Consider the following 21,460-nt stretch of genomic DNA (forward strand, 5'->3'; position numbering starts at 1 on the left):
TCACCAATGATGCCATACACTGTGTTCTGGACTCTGTTGACTGAAACTGCAAGGCATCACATCTAATTATGTGAACTTTAGATTCCCCACATTTTTGTACAGCACCTAACACCTACTCATATTTCACTCACAGGAGAATAAAATAAATATAACACAATAGGTATTGATGTAGAAGTATTTTTCACCCAAAGTCAACAACATACGTGTTGGCATATGTCAAAGTATGCCAGAGTGTCGAACAAACACAAGCCATACATACACTGGGATCTGAGTCTGGTTGTGGACACACATAGGTCACAATGTATGATCAACTACATCCATTGTGGTAAATACTCCCACCTGATGGTTACTATCTGCTGAGGGGGGTGGAGGGGGATTGCCATACTGCTCTGACAGACAGTTACATAAGAGTCTCATGAAGGTGTACAGGTCATGGGTAATGTGTTGGTGTCCAGGGAGGGACTACTAGGTCTTTTTCTTGATGTGGGAAATCTATCAGCCTCATGCAGTTGTACTGTGGAAGTGATGAATGTTGTCCAGGGCAAATGTGGCTGGACAGACTACAGGCAACGTGGTGTTGGATGGGAGACGTCCATATTAGTATTTTTTGGTTGTGGTTGTGGAGTGCCTACTGAGTATGGCTGAGGAGTATGAATGTCTGCCCGTAGTTGACAGTGGCACTCTCAAACAATCATTCAAACAGGATATTTCTAAAGTGCGCTACACACCTGTGATGGTTTGAAGGTGCTGGGTGGAGGAGAGGGGGCTGCTACTTATCGAAGAGCCTGGTATTGAGGAGTCTTGTGAAAGGCAACAGCTCCTGGGTCTGATGTAGGTTGTTTGGGAGAGTATGCCAGGTCTTAGTGGTGAAGTGGGAGAAGGATCAGCCTCCGGCGGTGGATTTATGGATTCGTTAAGCAGTGGCGAGGGCAAGGTTAGCAGACCACAGGCTGCGGGAAGGGGTGTAAAAGCTGAGTTGGTCATTGAGGTATGTTGGTACGGCGTTGTGTAGGGCTTTTGGGCTTAGATGTGGAGTTTGAAGGTGATCCTCTCGTTGACGGGGAGCCAATGCAGGCCTCTCAGGTGGTGTGTGATGTCACTGTGTTGGGGGCATTGAGGATCAGTCGTGCTGATGTGTTGCAGCTGTCTCAGGAGCTTGGTTGATGTTCCTGCATAGAGGGTCTTCTCGCAGTCCAGTCTGCTGGTGACGAGGGCCTGGGTGACGGTTTTATTTGTGTTGGAGGGGATACTTTTGAAGATCCGGCGGAGCTATCACAGGGTGTAAAAGCATGATGTGGAGACAGCGTTGACTTGCTTGGTCATGGAGGGGGCGGATTTGAGGATGAACCCCAGGTTGTGTGTATGGTTGATGGGTGCTGGGCCTGTTCCTAGTGATGTTGGCCAACATGAGTCATCCGAGGCTGATGGGGTGTTGCTGAGGATGAGAACCTCTGTCTTGTCTGAATTCTGCTCGAGCCTACTACCCATAATCCATTCTGCAAAGGCCTTCATTCCCCTGTTGAGGTTGCCTTTGGTGGTGTGGGTGTCTCTGGTGAGTGATATGATCATTTGGGTGTTGTTGGCATAGATGATGTTGAAGCTGTGTTGTTGACCAACGTGGGCGAGTGGTGCCATGTAGATATAGAACTGTACTGGGCTGAGGGATGATCCCTGTGGGATGCCGCAGAAGATCTTTGTGGTCTTAGAGCAGAAGTGTGTGAGGCATACATTCGGGGTACTGCTGGAGAGGAAGAATGTGGTCCGCCAGGGCCATCTCTTGTATTCCAGTGACATGGAGGCGTGCTGTTAGGGTGCAGTGGCAGACCGTGTTGAAGGCTGCTGATAGGTCCAGAAGGATGAGTGCGGCTGGTCTTCCTTTGTCCATCAGGATCCAGATGTCGTTGGAGGTGGTGATGAGGTCCGTCTCGGTGCTGTGGTTGCTGCAAAAGTCAGACTAGGATTGGTCCAGGATGTCGTTGTTTACTAGGTAGTGAGTCAGCTATCTGTTGACAATCTTCGCCGTGACTTTGGCAGGGAAAGTGAGCAAGGAGATGGACCGGAAGTTATTTAAGTTATTTGGGTCTGCCTTGTGTTACTTCAGTAGGGTGTTAATCTCGGCGTGCTGCCAGCTCTCCATAAAGGTTGCTGTCTTGAAGGAGATGTTGATAGTTTTTTGGAGATGGTGTGCGATGGCTGTGCTTGCTTTCTTTAAAACATGGTGGGGGCATGGGTCAGATGGGGATCCAGAGTGGATGGAGTTTATGGGCTTGATGGTGTGTTTGTCACTGACGTTGGACCAGGCGGTCAGGTGATTGGTGCGTGTGGGGGTGGCAGGGGTGGTGGATGAGGGAGTATCATTGTTGAAGCTGTCGTGGATGTTGGTGATCTTGCAGTGAAAGAAGGTGGACACTGATTTCCACATGTCTTGTGATAGTGGAATGTCGTTGGTGTTGGAGGTGGGGTTGTAGAGGTCTTTCCCGATGTTCAAGAGCTCTTTGGTGTTGTGTGTGTTGTTGTGTAGGCGGTCCTTTAAGGCAGGCCTCTTGGTAGTCCTGATAAGTTGGTGTTGTTTGCGGGTGGCATTCTTGTGGGCTGTGCAGCTGTGTAGTGTTCAGTCACAGAGCCACTTCTTCTCCAGTTTCCGACAGGTGTGTTTGGAGGGCCAGAGGGCTTTGGTGAACCAAGTGGCTTTCTTGTTGTTGTTATTGGTTGCAGAGGTCTTCTGTGGGGCAAGGGTGTGTGTGCAGTTGTCGATCCACTGTATGATGTTGGTGGAGGTGGTGTCGGGGTTGGTGGGGGCGGTGGGTGGTCCCAGGGCGAGGGTGGTGGTACCTTGGTCCTTGGTGAACTTGCCCCAGCAGTGGCGTGGAAATTGTTGGGTGGTGTGGTGTTTGGTGTGCTTCCTGAAGGTGAAATGGACGCATTTGTGGTCAATACAACAATGTTTGGTTGTGTGGTTGACAGAGACGTGGGGACTTGTGGACAACATGGGGTCCAGTGTGTGTCCAGTGGTGTGTGTGGGTGTTGTCACAAGCTGTTTCAGTCTGAGGTTGCCAAGGTTGTCGATCTGGGCGGTGGATTTGGCGTTGTGTTTGTATTTGAGTTTGAAGTTCAGGTCCCTGAGGAGGATGAAGTCCGTGGATGCTAGGGCGTGTGTGCTGATGAGGTTGGTTATGGTGTTGCTGAAGTGTGGTGGGGGTCTGGGTGGTCTGGATACGAGAGTCACTCTGAGGCTGCTTTTAGGATCAGTGTGGATCTGGAAGTGCATATGCTTGGCGGTGCTGAGGGTGTAGTTGGTGTTGTTTGTGACTCTGAGGGAGTCCTTGTGGATGTTGGCGATCCCCCCTCCCACTCTGTTGGTGGACTCTCTGCGGGAGATTTGGTAGCCCTCTTGGATGGCAATGGCGATGTCTTGTGCCAAGGTGACGTTCAGCCAGGTCTCCGTCTGGAAAGCAACGTCAGGGGTGGTTGAGTGTAGCAGATCCCAGAGTACAATGGCGTCCTTGCGAGCAGAGTTGGTGTTAAGGAGGATGCATTGCAGGTGGTGGGTACTCTGTTAGATTGTTTGAGGGGCCGGATTCAGTAGAAGCTGCAGTTCCAGCAGTTGAAGGTCCCTTGGGTGTTTTTTGGGGTAGCCCGGTAGCAGGAGTCATTGCGTCCAGGGTTGCATGTGTGGAGGGTGCTGGAGTAGTAGAGCAGGCTGGTGTTGTGGTGGCTTTGGGGACCCGGGGTTAGGTGCTGGGCGTGGTCCGCGTGCATACGGGCACAGATGGCGTTGCCTTTGGTGCACCTTTAGTGCAACAGTGGTGCACCCACTGTGTACATCCACTGTGCGGACGCACAGAATCCGACATTTTAAAGCATGGAGGGAGGTGCATCTGGGAGGCTGGAGCGTGGTGGCAAGGGGGCGTTGCCGCAGGGACAGCAGCATGAAGGGGTGCGAAGAAGCAAGAGTGTGGGTGTTTATTTTAAATTGCATGAGCACGCCATAGCCGCTACAGTGGAAACACAGGGCACAGCGTACACAGAGGTGGAAGATAATACAAGTTACAAATCACTGTGGAAAGTGCAGTAGGCAACCGCAAGGGCACAGTGGAAGGCTGGTCACAGCAGTTGCAAAGTCACGCTATACGCAGTAGCAGGCAAGGAACAGGTGGAGCTGTTTGGTGGCAGGGTGGCGAACTGGCCTGCAAGCAGGGTCAAGGGTCACTCTTGACTCTAGTAGGTATCTCAGGTGGACGGTTATGCAGCTGTGGCAGGGGGTGTTGATGATGAGGTGTGCGCATGTGCCTGTGGTTTGCAAATGTCCTCCTGGAGTTTGGCTCTTCTTCCTGTGTAGAGGTTGTTGATGTAGTTTAGGTGGATGCTGTTGTGGACCTGGGTGGCTGTCTGTTTTGACTAGGAGTGGATGTATCTGAAGGTCGGTTTCAGCATGTGTAGGGACTTGCATCATGAGTTAGCAATGGTGTGGATTAGGTGAACTAGATGCAAACATTGATGTAGCAAAGCAGGATGGTGGTGTGTCTGTTCTCCAGGCAGGAGTAGCTCTACCACAGAAACATTTTTTTCATGTTTAGCTGTGGGCCTGCATGCTGAAGTGCTAGTACAATGTCTGAGGAGCAATCAGGAAAGTTGTGTTGCAGCCCAGTGGTTTACGATTTGAACTCAATTTATGTTGAAGCCTCCCAGCCCATTAGCATATGTTAACCCACGATTCCAGAGTGTCATATAAGAAAGAACTCTTATTATACAATAAAGCCATTAGGAACGCTAAGAAGGAATACTTTTCTCGCAGAATAACTGAAAATAAAAATTCATCCAAAGATCTTTTTAAAATAGTCAGAGAACTATGTAGACCTGTAAGTCTCTCATTGAGTTTGACTACCTCTCAAGGAGGCTGTGATGAAATGAATATTTTTTTCTGTGAGAAAATAGATACAATTTATTCCTCCTTCTCTCACTCCAACTTGGAATGTCCAGAGGCCCATGACTTGCCCATTCCTCAGATTAGTTGTACCAGCTTTGGCCCATTCTCGGAAGAAGAAGTGGGTAAAGTCATGTTAGAAATAAAATCAGACTCCCCGTTGGGCCCCTGTCCACATCACATTTTTTCACAACTCACCCCAATAATATGCCCAGCAGTAACGCAAGCACTGAACCATTCGCTGGAATCTGCTGAATTCCCATTGATCTGGAAGAACGCCATAGTGACCCCACTACTAAAAAAAGCAGGCTCAGACATCAATAATCCTGCTAATTATAGACCCATATCCCAACTACCCTACTTATCTAAAGTTTTAAAAAAATTGGTCAACAGGCAATTGTCCAGTTTTCTTGAAACTAACAATTTCTTGAAACTAACGGGTTTTAGGGTCAACAATAGCACGGAGACTACACTCTTGTCCGTGCTGGATACCATCAGAATGCATGTAGATCGCGGGAAAACAGTTGCCGTGATATTACTTGACCTCTCGGTGGCGTTTGATACCGTACCACACAACCTGCTATTACAAACTCTGGCAGCAAAAGGTATCCGGGATAGAGCATGGGGGTGGCTGCAATCATTCTTGATGGACAGAAACGCAATCAGTGCACATGGGTAATTTCTCATCCCAGCTCAGGAATATCAAATACGGGGTGCCACAAGGGGCCTCACTGAGCCCAACGTTGTTTAACGTGTTTGTGTCCTCCCTAGCAGCAATAGGAAGAAAGTGGGGTGTCAAAATCTGTTCTTACGCAGATGCCACCCAACTAATTGTAATCCTGGATGAGAATGATGACCCTAAAAACAGGTTACTAAACTGTCTTTCTGAATTGTCTGACTGGATGTAAGGACATTGCTAAGAAGAGTCTTCCCTGGATTCCCATAGAGTGCAGAAAGATCCTGGTTCAGTCATTGCTGGTGAGAAGGCTGGACTACGGAAATTCCCTGTTTGTAGGTATGGCAGACTATCTTTTTGCCAAACTACAAATAGTGCAGAATGCGGCAGCCAAGGACATATGCAAGAAAAGAAAATTTGACTCCGCCAAGATCTGCTTGAGAGAACTCCATTGGCTGCCTATGAGGCAGAGAGCAACTTTTAAAATGCTGTGTATAACACACAGAGCACTGTACAACACAGGCCCACCCATCCTAAGTAATAGGATTCAGTTTTATGTACCATCTAGAAATCTCCGCTCTCAGGTCACAGCAAGAGCAATAACAACTTGAGTGAAGAGAGCCAGGATGGGAGAGCGAGCTTTCTCCCACATAGCCGCAACCAAATGGAATGAACTGCCCGTGGCTCTTAGACTTATGGACTGCCACATATCATTCAGGAAACTGAAAACTCTCCTTTTTCCCAAATTAGACAAAAATGGTAGGACTCAAGTTATACCACCACTCACCATAGTCGCTGCAGCACCGTGATATCCTATTCAGGATGATTGTTAGCGCTTTATAAGAAAAATAACAAATAACAAATCCGGATTCAGGATGAGTGGCACGGCCTTCTCAACTACCATGTTGTGCAGCATGCAGCACACAATGAAGATGTTACACACCTGGACCGGGGCGTATGGGAGGGATCCGCCGGTCTTATCGAGGTACCAGAATCGGCTCTTCAGGAGTCCAAACGTTCGCTCAATCACTCGCCTGTTCTGCCCGTGTGCATTGTTGTACAGATGGTCTGCAGCTGTCCTTGGGCTGCGGAGCAGTGTCATGAGCCACGGCATGTTGGGATATCCTGCATCTCCTAAAAATATACAGCGTGTTGAAATGCAGGGTAAAGCAATTTTGTCAGAGAATTTTAAAATGTGAAACTTAAAGTACAAACAGAGTATACCCACCAACAAGACATGCCCGATCATTGCGCAGCTGCAGCATCATCTGTGGTACCCTGCTACGCCTCATGATGAATGCCTCATGGCACGATCCTGGAAAACGAGCACAAACATTGGAAATCAGCATGTTGGCAAGACACACCACAAGGGCATTTATTGAGTGGTAATGCTTCTTATTGCGGTAGGCCTGCTCCTGAGCCTGCGATGGCACCAACGCCACATGTGTACCATCAATGGACCCAATGACATGTGGCATCCCTTCCAGGGCATATAATTCACCCTTGGCATCTCTCAACTCTCAGGGTTTGGAAATGTGATGAAGTCATCAATGTGCTCTATTATGGCAGCTAAGACATTACGTAGGACACGGCTGAACATGGTCTGGGACATACCCCCACATCAGCAAGGGTAAATTGAAACGTACCTGTGGCAAAAAAATGTATGGCTGCCATTACCTTTAGCTTTAGTGTTAGCGCAGTTGGATACCTGTGTTGCGGTTGGAGATGTGGTTCCAGCCTGTCCGTCAAGTCCTGAATCAACTCTTGAGTGAATCTGTAACGACGGATTCAATCACGTTACCTCATGGTCTCCAAGTTGGGAAAAGGCCTTGGTAGAGGTGGTGCCCTGCAGTACATATTTAGGAATAATATAGAACAACTGTCAGCCAGAAATATTCCAATGTACATAGCACATGCAACTTTGCTACTACACATCAAGGTATTATGGAGTCTGGTGTAAGCAATTCACCCTGGACACATGTGGCAGCTTCATGGCACTTTAAAAATTACCAAGATACATCTGTAGTAATAGTAATAAACTTTACATGCACACAAAAAAGTGCAGGGCTTCTCTGAGTGAGCAGAGCAAGATATCACTGGAGTGACACACATCACCAGACCTGCATTAGAAGGTTGTCATCCCATACAGACAGCTGACTGCAAGGCACAGACCCAGGTCACATGGAATATCTATTGGACATATCATACAACTTGCTAATGAGGTGTGTATGTGACAATTCAAGACCACAGCAATTGTCAAGATGCAGACATGTATGCATGTGGATCATTGATGTATGATGCCATCAGACACAAAATCCCTTGAAAAGGCACATATGCCATGGTGTGCGTACATGCAAAATCATTTCAGTCACAACACATACCCATTAGAGATGCACCCACAGCAGATGCAATATACGGGCACCAAAATGAAAAATCTGCATTAAGAATTACACACACAGTACATTAATACATAGGGACCTGATAAGAGTCAAAATGACAACTGAGAAATTGCCACGGTCCCTGCCATCATGTGACAGGGTCCGGAAGTGATGACTGTGCAATCCCAGTGCTTCTGTGCATGACAACATGTGCATGATGATACACAGGGGACAAGTGGAAAGGTGAAGTGTACCACATAGTGCCCCATCACACATCACATGTGTCACCAGGTCATCACACATCGATTGTGCAACATGAAATGATATGCTGTGCTATATCAGTGCCTGCCACCCCTTGGGACTAGCTCATGTAAGTATGCATTGACAAGAACTTCATAGACATCCTTGTGTTAACCATACTGCTACATCCTTGCCATGTCTGCTCCTCGTATCACTAGCCATACGTGACCGTGTGCAACGTACCATCCCCCTGCACCTGCATTCACATGGGTGTGTGAAACGCAATGTGTATAACGCATCGTAGCCCGAGAGTGCGTGCGTGTGTGCGGAATGTTTCACCATTATAATGGTGCCGTACGCGAGCGGACCGTACCCCGACAGTGCGTGCGTGTGTGCTGGACGTTTCACCATTGTAATGGTGCCATACGCAAGCGGACCGTACCCCGACAGTACGTGCGTGTGTGCGGGACGTTTCACCATTGTAATGGTGCCGTACGCGAGAGGACCATACCCCGACAGTGTGTGCGTGTGTGCGGGACGTTTCACCATTGTAATGGTGCCATACGTGACGAGAAATGCACTGTACACGTGAGGGGATCTCAAAAAATGCTCTGGGTACACCTAGGGGACAAGTAGTAGGCCATGAATGCAGCCTGGTTGTCATGGATACTGAGATTTGGATGTGGGCTACAGGTGTCCTGCAAAAGTCAGTTGGTAAAAAAAATACAATGTTGCAAATTGATTGTGGAGCTGGTGCTAATATTTTAAATCATGCAAATGTGTGTCAGGCCCTTAAGTTTAAGGGGATTGGATGAGAGGTAAGATGCAAAGTGATCTGGCCTATCACATTGTACTCCTGAGACTGTAAGCCCCTCAGTAGCACAGCTTTAAGGCTGTATGTGGCTGTGAGAGAGCACTTGCCTGCACAACATTGGAGTGGACCACACTGCAGCTGTCTCTGCATTCCCTGGAACATCATGTCATGTACGGTGGAGAGGGCACCTGCATTCTCTGATGAGGAAAACCAGGCCCTGCTGGATGCCCTCCTACCACAGTTAAACAAGCTGTATGGGAGACCAGGGGAGCAGGTGAGTGCTGAATGCACTAGCTGTGACTGTGCAGCTGTTGTGTGTGTGTCACAACAGGCATTGTGTATTTATGGGACAGACATGCTATGTGGTTTTGAGAGAGTCACAGGGGGTGTACATGGTGGTGTCTCTCATGCAGAGCATAATGTAGTTCATGTGTGTTCACTCCTCACTTGCATTGTGCTTACTGTGACATTCAATGCATTGTGAAATACACATTCAGGCGTGCAACACCTTGGTGGCTTTATTCACAAATGTCCGGAGATGTAACAGTGTTTCCCCCAGGCTGACAGCTGAATGTACTCAAAGAAGTTCATGACTTGTGGGGACCTGTGGTGACATTCAAGAAATAATGTTTCTGATCTCATGGACATTGAAGTATGTGAATGTTCCTTGTCATCTGGGTGAGTAAGTATGTGATGTGTTGCACCACAGCTGCATGACGTATACATCAGCTCTGCCCATCTGATGTGGAAAGTGAGCAGTGCTGTGTGCCTGACTAGCAAAGTTAGCATGACACCTGTGACACCTCTATGTGAAGTGGCACATGTGCAAACTGATGGTTGTACCTACTGTGGTCAGTGACTGGCAAATGATCTGTGCCAGTGTGTATTTGTCTGGTCTAGTGAGGGTTTTTAAGCGGATTAGGAAATGTGACTGCTTGCCACATGCTATCCCACACCCTGTAGTTGCATGTGTTGTACAGTGTGTGCCATGATCAGTGAGTGTGTTGCCCCCCTTATGCCATGTGTTGTCTTTCATAGGCATGTAGTGCATTAGGGTTTGCCCACAGGACAAATTCACATGTACAATGATGCAAGTCCTGTCAGCATCCTATGGCCTGTTCTCATCATCAATGTAGTGCATGTGTGTCTCTGGCACATGGAGCATGTGTAGTGATGTTGTATCACTTTCTCTCCTTGACAGGTAACTGCCTACGAGAAGGGGGAGATCTGGTTGGACATTGCCAGGGCTGTCAGGTATATGGGGGGCCCTTGCCGGCGGATTCCAAACATAAGGAAAAGGTGGCAGGACATCTGGTGCTGGACCCGGCGTATCGCCTGGGTCCAGTTGAAGCTGGAAGTTCCACGCCAGCATGGTGGGAGCCGTCATCTCAACCCCCACATGCTCCGGGTCCTGGAAGTGGTCTTTCCAGACCTCCATACGCAGTTGCAGGAAAGACAGCAGCAAGAAGGGGGTATGTACATGGCTGTTTGTAGTGTTGTGTGTCAGCTGCTACTTGAAGTGCTCTGAAGCCTGGAACTACTCCCACAGTTGGGTGTCTGGTCAGCCAGGCTATTTGTGCATTGTACTTTCAATTCCCCCTTATGCAGATGGTGTCCATTTTCATCCCTCACCCCTTTCCTCCACATGTGTCCCCTGGTCTGTGTTTTTTGGGCATTTGCACAAGTTCTTCTAGGGTGCCAGGTAATTAGACTGCACATTGGTTTGCACATCACGTGGGAGGGAGGTCTGTGACATGTGCTGGTACCTTGCCTGTGCCATGACCTGTGCACTGTGTTTGTGCTTCATATTTGTTTGCCCTGATGATGCGTCTCAACATAGTAGTGTGAGGTTTGGAATACAAATCCCTTGCAGCATGCATGACCCATGTTGTGTTCTCAGACCTGATGTACATCATTTGTGAGATATGCATAGTGCCATCACGATTATTGATGATACAGTCAGCTCATTCCATAACCAGAGATCAGTGTGCCCACTACAGTCACCAGACACACCCTGGAATCATAGTCACGTGTGTCATGCAACACTGTGCCCATTCAATGTGTGTTCATCATGGATCTGCCTCAGTGGCATTGGAGCCTGGCATAGTTTGTATGAATCCTGTGTCTGCTACATGTGCCCACTGAACATGGATACAAGATTTGGCTTGTGCATGGTTACACTGGGCAGTGCCTGTGTGCCTATTCACAGAAATCTGTGGTTGTTTGTTTGTGACTAATATGTATTGCCATCCCCACGAGGTGAGCTTGTGTTACTTTTGGACTCGTTGCTGCACAGTTTTGTGTACCCTGATTCCGATTTCTCACTTCTTGATCTGTATCAATCACATGGACTGAGGGATGGGGGTGTCATGCAGGGGATGTCTAATGGGCCTGCCTGATTTTGCCTTGCAAGGTGTGAGCTGTGTGTGGGCATTGGATGAGTGATGTTTCGCCAGGCACTTCCCCTGTGATGGTGGGCAGTGTTTTTATTTTATGCTTCACAGCCTATGTAATTATTTCCAAAACATGATTGTGCCTAATTCTTTTGTACACAAATGTATGTAGTTGTGGTGGAACGCTGTTTTGTGTTGGTGTGCACCCTAGTGCTGTCATTTAGCCTGGGGATGTGGGTGTGTCCACAATGCAGGTATGATTTTGTTGTTTCACATTTGCAGGCCCATTAGCTTGAGCGTTCTCCAGATTTAGGACTTGTCTGCATGATCAGGTACGAGATGCCCCTATGAGGACTGACATATTTCAAATTGACTCACATTAATGATTGTACCCTGGCACTCCCAATATCTTGTCATTATTTCTTTATGTTTTGAATGTGTACATATGACGATGTGTGTAAGTTACACTTATGTGCCTGCATGATAGTTGTCTCACAAGGTAGTGCACACGAAACAACATTATCAAATTTTGTGTTACAAGCTGACAGCTTCTGAATGAGCCCATTGTTAGTGATTAATGTTGTGGGTTGATCCCCATATACATGTCCACACAGTGGTTTTTGGGTCTTGCAACTCCTTAGCTCTCAATTGTACAGACTAATGTGTGTAAAGCCATCAAGACCTCCGTTGGCCCATGTATATGGCAAATCTGAAAAGCCATTTATTCCTACCAGTGTTTCATCTGTTATATTATGTAATGTTAATATTATTTATACAGTGCACAGCTGCCCCAGCAAAGGGGCGTCCTGGGGCTTGAACAGGTACTAAAACATAACACGCAGGAAGAGGAAAAGAGACGGCTAACCAAGTACAGAAAACAGGAAAGTTTTGATAGCACGCCTAAAGGCGGACAGATTATCCAGAGCTCGAATGTGCACCGGGAGTGAGTTCCACAACCCAGCAGCAAGCACTCGGTAGGTGCATCTGACCGGGTGCCAGCTGTTTCAGTGAATGTGTCTACATTTATTGGGTGCGTTTCCTTGTAAGTGCCCTTTCATGCAGGCACATACGTGTTCTCTTCACTAGTTAGAAAATGTACACATTCAATACATGTTGAATGTTTGAAGTATTGTGAGTCACAAGATGTACACTATGTCTTATATTTTTGATCACCCAAAAGTTCTTACAGGGCTCTGAGTGTGGTGTCACCTTGGGGAGTGAGGTGGGTTAGTTTGCCCTTACGGCCACCACAAAAGCTTTTTTATTAGTAAACTTTAAGTGCCATCACTTTATTGTAAGGGTCTGCTATCATGAGAACCAACAGAATCTTCTAAGTGTAACTCTCATTGAAGTTGGGGCCTGGTGTGTTGATGGTATCCTTGTGTCCAACTAGCATTGTGTCAATACCAACTGTTCAGTACTAGTCTCAAATATGTGCAGAGTTATCTGGATGTTACTCATGATGCATGCCATGATTGCTATGTGACCAACTGATGTTGTGCTCATGTGTCACATGTGTACAGGTGACTGATGCATTTTTGTTTCTTCTCCTTGCCCACAGCATCATCAACCGAGCCAGAAGGAGGAGACATGAGCACGGACCAGGAGGAGGGACCCAGCCACAGTGCCACCAACGCTGAGGAGTTGGAGGAAGCTAGTGGCATTAGGGTTGAGGGGAGTCAAACGTCTGTACCTTTTGGAGGGGACACTTCATATAATGCGGACGGATCGTCATCTGACTCCCTGGAGGAGGGGAAATACGCGGCAAGACCTTCTTCCATCTCTGTGTCTGTCCCTGCCTACTCCAAACCCATCTCCACCCTCACAGTTGCTAGTGTCCCTTTTGTACGAGCTGCCCCACATGTCTCCTTAGTCCCTGGCACCGCAGCCCCTGCCCCTGTCTCCCCTGCTGCCCTCACTGCCGAGTATGTGGACCTACTCCCGCAGATTCTTGTTGGTCAGACATCAATGCTGACTGTCCTCCATGGCTAAACTTAGATACTGACACAGTTGTTGTCATTCGTGGAGGGCATGTCAGATAACATGTCTGACCAACGTCGGAGTCTATCGTCCATAGACTCAACACTGACAGCAGCAGTTGCCCTCCTGCAGCGGTCCGTTCCCCCCACTCGTTCAGACCCATCCACATCCCCCTCTCCCATACCTGTCCAAAGAACAAACAGACACACAAGGGCACAAACACCAACAGGGACAACTAGCACACCACCATGGAGGTCAAGGCACAGTTCTTCAGGCACACAATCTCATGGGGATGTAGGCACACCCACAGGGACTGGGGACAGACAGCACTCACGCCGCCACAGACACACTACACCTGACTCACAAACCCTCTACCTCCACTTCCATAGTGTCCCTGGGGTCAGGTGGTAGCCTGTCCGAACTAGCAGCAGTGTGCAGCGAAGTATATGTTTCAACCTTTTGCGATGCAGCAGCCACTGTGGAGGAATCCTCCCCACCTGCACCCACTACACCTACCCTTCCCTCTCCTGTCGCTGTGGTGCCGGTCACTGACCCAGATGATGCCCCTCATGGGTCAACAGACCTCTAATTCCACCATGTGCAGGCAAGTTTGGGGGTGACAACCTCCACAGCGTCACCACTGTCATGAACAGTATTTTGGACTGGCCATTGGGCTTCTTTGAGCATGGACTCATTTATTTACTAATTTTAATTTAGGAGCTGAATAAAGCATTTTTTTTCATTCTGAACTATTGCATTTCAGGTACTTGCTTTAGGTGCTGTGTGCCTAGGAGTTGGTGTCATGTTAATGTTTTGGTATTGTGAAAGATGTCTATTTTCTGATGGTGATGAGGTTGCCCAAGGTATCTATGTGCTATCCCAATGTTCCAGCAAATTCTCTTGATTAGTGTGTGTGCAGTTTGCATACAGACATTGTCCAAAATAGTGCCCCTTCCTCAGTGACACATGAGATCTTCACTACAGACAGTTGCACAATTGTTGTGGTTACTTTTGTGCAGAGTTCCTTTTTTTGGACCTTCCTTTTGGGAATGGCCATGCCTGCTCACAGATGAGTTGTGCTCATTGATCTGTGCCATCCATGCTACTCATTGTAGTTGTGTTTGTAGTATGTATAAATGCCATCATGGACACCATCTGCCTTGTTCACACTATTAAGCATGGGCGAATTTTGCGAATCTCGCGTTCGCGAATTTTGCGGATTTGCGAACTCGCAATCCGCAAAATCCGCGAATTCTCGCAAATTTGCGGATTTTTTTTATTTGTGTTCGCGCGGGTTTCTGCCAGTTCGCGAGGGTTTTTGTACAATTTCGCAAACGCGAACTTACCTGTCGGGTCGCAAGTTTTGCGAACTTGTTGTTTCTACGTGTCCAGCCTGTTTGGGACACTCTTCTTCATCACTGCCACCCTCTGTCACCACTGCCACTCTCTGGTTCACTCATGCCACCCTCTGGCTCACCCATGCCACCCTCTGTTTCATCACAGCACCCTCTGGTTGTCCAGTGTACATTATTGTGGCAAAGCAAAGCACACCTTCCCTGCCTCAAGTGACCTGAATTAATTTGGGGCTGATTAATGTGTCACAGAATATTTTTTTATCTGGCACCTGCTTCCTTAGTGCTTCCTGATTAGTGATCTTTTGCACTTGCTAAGTGCTTTCATTGTTGCAAAATTAGTTACAACACCTGCCCTGCCCCAACTGACAATAATGAATTAGGGGCTGATTAATGTGTCACTGGATTTGAACTTCCAGCCTGGCTCCTGCTTGTCTCCCTTAGCTGTAATTCAGGACCTTTGTGGCATATGTGTAACTATTCTGAGGGTCAGAGCAGGGTCACATAATAGTTGCAAGTAGGCAACTGAACTCTGGAGGGGCCCCTCAGGAAGCACTACAAGAAATGGCTACTAATGATGAGCTTGAACTTTTGAACCTGGTAAGTAGTTTCAGTTTTGCGAAGATCGTATTTCTGCAATTTAGCGCTTATTCGCGGAGCGCAAAGTTGAACTGGGAAGCCGCGAACTCACGCGAACAGTCCGAGCAAGCCATAAAATCCGCTACTCGCGGATTTGCGGATTTTGCGGGAAATTCGCCAATCTCGCGGATTGCGAATTTACCGAAAATCCGCAAAATCCGCGAGCGGAACGGATTTTCCGCCCATACTTACACACTATGCAGATATATAAGATCACAGCACACTTCGAACGATGGGTAGTGAGGTTTTAACAGCGCATAGCCTATGTAGCAATAAGTTTACAGCTTACTATCTCAAAATGGGGCATCAAGGGAACCACAGACAGCTACCACCCACCGCTGTCAAGAGACAGTAAATTACAATCGTAATTATTGTCACAATAACAAGTTTTGCAGAGTTCCCTGAGCACAAAAGTATGTGAGTGTATCTGTTTGATTTACAGATGATATCAATTCAAACAATGAAAGTCCATATCCATGTATCCAAGTTTGAAAAAAAGTCCTTATTTTATTTCTCTTCCAGATGATCACGAAGACTTGTGGATACAGCAGTACAGTCCTGATATAATTTACAACAGCCAAACGCCAACACGTGTCATTGCAACACGCTGTCCAAACGATACAGATCGCATACGGGAGCTCGAGACATACTTGATGGTCTCAAGATATACAGGCTTATTTTGCCTATCGTTTTTACAATGAGATTGACAGACTCTTGAAGACACTAGTGAGGAATAAAATTACGATACCACTCTAAGGTGGATTGCTCTATAGAATTTCCTGATACTCAGCCGCTCTTACATCTGCAAGTGATATCATTCTTTTGCCCTGAGGAAGTCATTGGGTGATGCCCCTTGACGAAACAAGTGTTGGCGTTTGGCTGTTGTAAATCATATCAGGACTGTACTGCTGTATCCACAAGTCTTCGTGATCATCTGGAAGAGAAATAAAATAAGGACTTTTTTCAAACTTGGATACATGGATATGGACTTTCATTGTTTGAATTGATATCATCTGTAAATCAAACAGATACACTCACATACTTTTGTGCTCAGGGAACTCTGCAAAACTTGATATAAGATCACAGCCTTACCCTTATGTTTTGATTTGTAAGAGCACACAACTCCTAATTTATTGATTTGTATCAAAGGTGTTTCAACCCTGTTCCTTCCATGAAACAGTACATGTTTCACCACCTGTACATTCATATCAGGGCCGGGATATACATGACAGTGTTTTTATCCTTTTTGCTCTGTTTGTTTGGTGACTGTTACACGACTACACACTATTGAGTCATGATGGTATGGTGTGTAGGTTCCCTGCAAACTCCATGGGTGGATCGGCATGTGTCATCTGACATCACTCCCGCATGTGGTGTGTCACGCAGTGTGTGACAGGTATCAAACCTCCATGGAGTGGGACACTGCTGTAAGTGATGTGTTGCTATGGCACTATCAGGACTGTCACAGGTTAGGGCTGTAAACATACACACAAGTAGTTGTTGTATGATAATGATAATGCCCCCCCTTTCACTGAGCAATGCTGGGGGGCCTCTGCAAACCCCCTACTATGTCTGGGCACTGCTGGGAGTCCTACGCACACCCTCCTTCTATGTCTGGGCACTGCTGGGAGTCCTATCCAGCCACCCCTCCTATGTCTGGGCACTGATGGGAGTCCTATGCACACCCCCTCCTATTTCTGGGCACTGCTGGGAGCCATATCTACACCCCCTCCTATGTCTGGGCGCTGCTGGGATTCATATCTACCCCCCCTCCTATGTCTGAGCACTGCTGGGAGTCATATCTACACCCCCTCCTATGTCTGGTCACTGCTGGGAGTCCTACGCACACCCCCCTCCTATGTCTGGGCACTGCTGGGAGTCATATCTACACCCCCCTCCTATGTCTGGGCACTGGTGGGAGTCATATCTACACCTCCCTCCTATGTCTGGGCACTGATGGGAGTCATATCTACACCCCCCTGCTACGTATGGGCACTGCTGGGAGTCCTATGCACACCCCCTCCTATGTCTGGGCACTGCAGGGAGTCATGTCTACACCCCCCTCCTATGTATGGGCACTGCTGGGAGTCATATCTACACCCCCCTCCTATGTCTGGGCACTGCTGAGAGTCATATCTACACCCCCCTCCTATGTCTGGGCACTGCTGGGAGCCATATCTACACCCCCTCCTATGTCTGGGCGCTGCTGGGAGTCATATTTACCCCCCCCCCTCCTATGTCTGAGCACTGCTGGGAGTCATATCTACACCCCCTCCTATGTCTGGTCACTGCTGGGAGTCCTACATACACCCCCCTCCTATGTCTGGGCACTGCTGGGAGTCATATCTACACCCCCCTCCTATGTCTGGGCACTGCTGGGAGTCCAATCCAGCCACCCCTCCTACATCTGGGCACTGCTCAGAGTCATATCTACACCCCCTCCTATGTCTAGGCACTGCTGGGAGTAAGATATACACCCCCCTCCTATGTCTGGGCACTGCTGGGAGTCCTACGCACCCCCTCCTATATCTGGGCTCTGCTGGGAGTCACATCTATACCCCCTTCCATGTCTAGGCACTGCTGGGAGTCATATCTACACCCCCTCCTATGTCTGGGCACTGCTGGGAGTCATATCTCCACCCCTTCCTATGTCTGGTCACTGCTGGGAGTCATATCTACACCCCCTCCTATGTCTTGGCACTGCTGGGAGTCATATCTACACCCCCCTTCTATGTCTGGGCACTGCTAGGAGTCATATCTACACCCCCCTCCTATGTCTGGGCACTGCTGGGAGTCATATCTACACCCCCCTCCTATGTCTGGGAATTGCTGGGAGTCCTGTGCACACCCCCTCCTACGTCTGGGCACTGCTGGGAGTCATATATACACCCCCTCCTATGTCTGGGTACTGCTGGAAGTCATTTCTACAACCCCTCCTATATCTGGGCACTGCTGTGAGTCATATCTACACCCCCTCCTATGTCTGGACACTGCTGGGAGTCCTACGCACACCCCCTTCTATGTCTGGGCACTGCTGGGAGTCATATCTACACCCCCTCTTATGTCTGGGCACTGCTGGGAGTCATATCTACACCCCCTCCTATGTTGGGGCACTGCTGGGAGTCCTACGCACACCCCCGCCTATGTCTGGGCACTGCTGGGAGTCATATCTACACCCCCTCCTATGTCTGGGCTCTGCTGGGAGTCAAATCTACACCCCCTCCTATGTCTTAGCACTGCTGGGAGTCCTATCCAGCTACCCCTCCTATGTCTGGGCACTGCTGGGAGTCATATCTACACTCCCTTTCTATGTTTAGGAACTGCTAAGAGTCCCATCCAGCCACCCCTCCTATGTCTGGGCACTGCTGGGAGTCATATCTACACCCCCTTCTATGTCTGGGCACTGCTGGGAGTCATATCTACACCCCCTCCTATGTTTGGGCACTGCTGGGTGTCATATCTACACCCCCTCCTATGTCTGGGCACTGCTGGGAGACCTGTGCACACCCCCTCCTATGTCTGGGCACTGCTGGGAGTCCCATGCACAGCCCCCTCCTATGTCTGGGCACTGCTTGGAGTCATATCTACACCCCCCTCCTATGTCTCGGCACTGCTGGGAGTCCAACGCACACACCCCTCCTATGTCTGGGCACTGCTGGGAGTCATATCTACATCCCCCTCTTATGTCTGGGCACTGCTGGGAGTCCTGTGCATACCCCCTCCTATGTCTGGGCACTGCTGGGAGTCCTGTGCACACCCCCCTCCTATGTCTGGGCACTACTGGAAGTCATATCTATACCCCCCCTCCTATGTCTGGGCACTAATGGGAGTCCTACACACACCGCCTCCTATGTCTGGGCACTGATGGGAGACCTGTGCACACACCCCTCCTATGTCTGGGCACTGCTGGGAGTCATATCTACACCCCCCTCCTATGTCTGGGCACTGCTGGGAGTCATAACCACACCCCCCTCCTATGTCTGGGCACTGCTGGGAGTCCTGTGCACACCCCTTCCTATGTCTGGGCACTGCTGGGAGTCTTTTTTACACCCCCTCCTATGTCTGGGTAATGCTTGCAGTCCTACGCACACCCTCCTTCTATGTATGGGCACTGCTGGTAGTCCTATCTAGCCACCCCTCCTATGTCTGGGCAATGCTGGGAGTCATATCTACACCCCTCTCCTATGTCTGGGCACTGCTGGGAGTCCTGTGCACCCCCCTCCTATGTCTGGGCACTGCTGGGAGTCATATCTACACCCCCCTCCTATGTCTGGGCACTGCTGTGAGTCATATCCACACATCCTGCAGATGTGAGCAACGTACCCCAACATTAATGGCGTGTGTCCGGCTCGTATCACAATTGCAATTGTGATATACTTGAGCGCGTGACGCACAGTACCCCAACATTAATAGTGTGTGTGTGGCTCGTATCACTATTGCAATGGTGATATACGCTAGCGTGTGACGCACCGTACCCCAGCATTAATGGCGTGTGTGCGGCTCGTATCACTATAAATTGTGATATACTCGAGCGTGTGACGCACCGCACATGTACACTTCCATTGTTGCGGTACGTTGTACTCACCTTCTGCGCCGTCGTCAGTTTCTGTGCACCAGGTCGTAGGGGTACAGGACTGGGATGACACGGTCGATGGGGTTCATGGGGTGTCTGTCGCTTACCGGGGTGAGGTTCGGACCGGACTCTTCTTTTGCGGTAGTTTTCAGCTCCCGTAGCAGTAGGGTCGTACGGAGTGTCGCTGACACGAATCGTACTTGCTGGGCCGGAAACTGATGCCTCTTTACGTACGGACGGCGCGTACAGCATAACCCGGATATGTATCGTGAATTTGAATTTGAATTTAAAACATTTGTAAAGCGCAGCGTTCACCCTACGGTTTTTTGGCGCTATAGAGATAGGTCCAGCGACTCAGGGCCGAGGAAGCCTGGCGCAGAGAAATAGCAGGGACAAATTACAAGGAAAAGGCCTGTTTAAACAAAAAGGTTTTAAGGTCTTTGCGGAAGGAGGAATAATGTGAAGCAAATTGTAAGTGGTCGGGGAGGGAGTTCCAAAAGGTAGGAGCCAGAGTTGAAAAGTTGGCCCCTCCCCACTTTTTACGTTTGAAGCGTGGGATTTGCAGAAGGGATTTGGACGATGAACGAACCTCTCTGGCAGGAACATATTCGTTAATCAGGGAAGAAATGAAAGCGGGGGCAGAGCCCTGGCGAGCCTGAAAAACCATGCAGCCGGTTTTGAAAAGGGAACGTTCCTTGATAGGAAGCCAATGAAGCTCCTTAAGGAGGGGTGTTGAATGATGAAAGCGCGGGAGACCGTACACCAATCGTGCCGCTTGGTTCTGAACCATCTGGAGCTTCCGCAGGCTGTACGCTGGGATGCCGTTGTACAGGGCATTGGCGTAATCCAGCCACGAAATCACCAGAGCGGACATGATCAGTTTGAGTGCCAGGGGGGAAAAAAAACGGGAAACAGTGCGAATGGTACGGAGAGTGAGGAAGCAGGAAGAAACAACGGAACTGATTTGTGAGTGTAAAGTGAGTTGGTTGTTCATTTTGACGCCCAGGGTTTTAACTGTGGAGGAAGGAGTGGGGGAAGGACCAAAAGAAGAGGGCCAGAAAAGAGAGTTCCAGGGACTGGAAGAACCACCTGTGAGAACCAACTCGTTTTTTTCCGGGTTCAACTTGAGATGGTTGTGGTTCATCCAGTCCCTAATGAAAATCATAGTAGACTAGAAATTAGAGACAGAGAGGGGAGAAGAGGAGAGGCTGAAGATGAGCTGGAGGTCGTCCGCATAATTATATACGGTGACCTCCAGCTGCTGAAGTGCAAAGATTAGAGGAAAGATGTAAAGATTGAACAGTAAGGGAGAAAGTGAGGAGCCCTGGGGAACACCACAAGTGACTTGAAGTGGGGTAGTCGTGAAATCCCCCAACCGGACCGCCTGGGTGCGGTCCCTCAGGAAGGACGATAGCCAGACCAGGGCTGAGCCCTCGATTCCCGCCGCTCTGACACGTGAAAGCAAGATGGTATGGTCCACCGTGTCAAAAG

At 48.8% G+C, this 21,460-nt stretch overlaps 1 protein-coding gene across 1 annotated transcript in view; it reads left to right on the forward strand.

The window, feature by feature from the left end:
- Positions 1-850: 850 nt before the first annotated feature.
- GRIK3 (glutamate ionotropic receptor kainate type subunit 3) overlaps positions 851-21,460 on the forward strand; it is a 653,994-nt gene continuing 633,384 nt past the window's right edge. The window contains exons 1-2 of the mRNA XM_086954197.1: positions 851-988; positions 10,234-10,504. Of these exons, the coding sequence (XP_086810323.1) occupies positions 851-988; positions 10,234-10,504 (409 nt within the window). The remainder of the gene's footprint in view (positions 989-10,233; positions 10,505-21,460) is intronic.

This window comes from Lissotriton vulgaris, chromosome 2_1 (assembly GCF_964263255.1).
Source record: "Lissotriton vulgaris chromosome 2_1, aLisVul1.2, whole genome shotgun sequence".
Taxonomy (NCBI): domain Eukaryota; kingdom Metazoa; phylum Chordata; class Amphibia; order Caudata; family Salamandridae; genus Lissotriton; species Lissotriton vulgaris.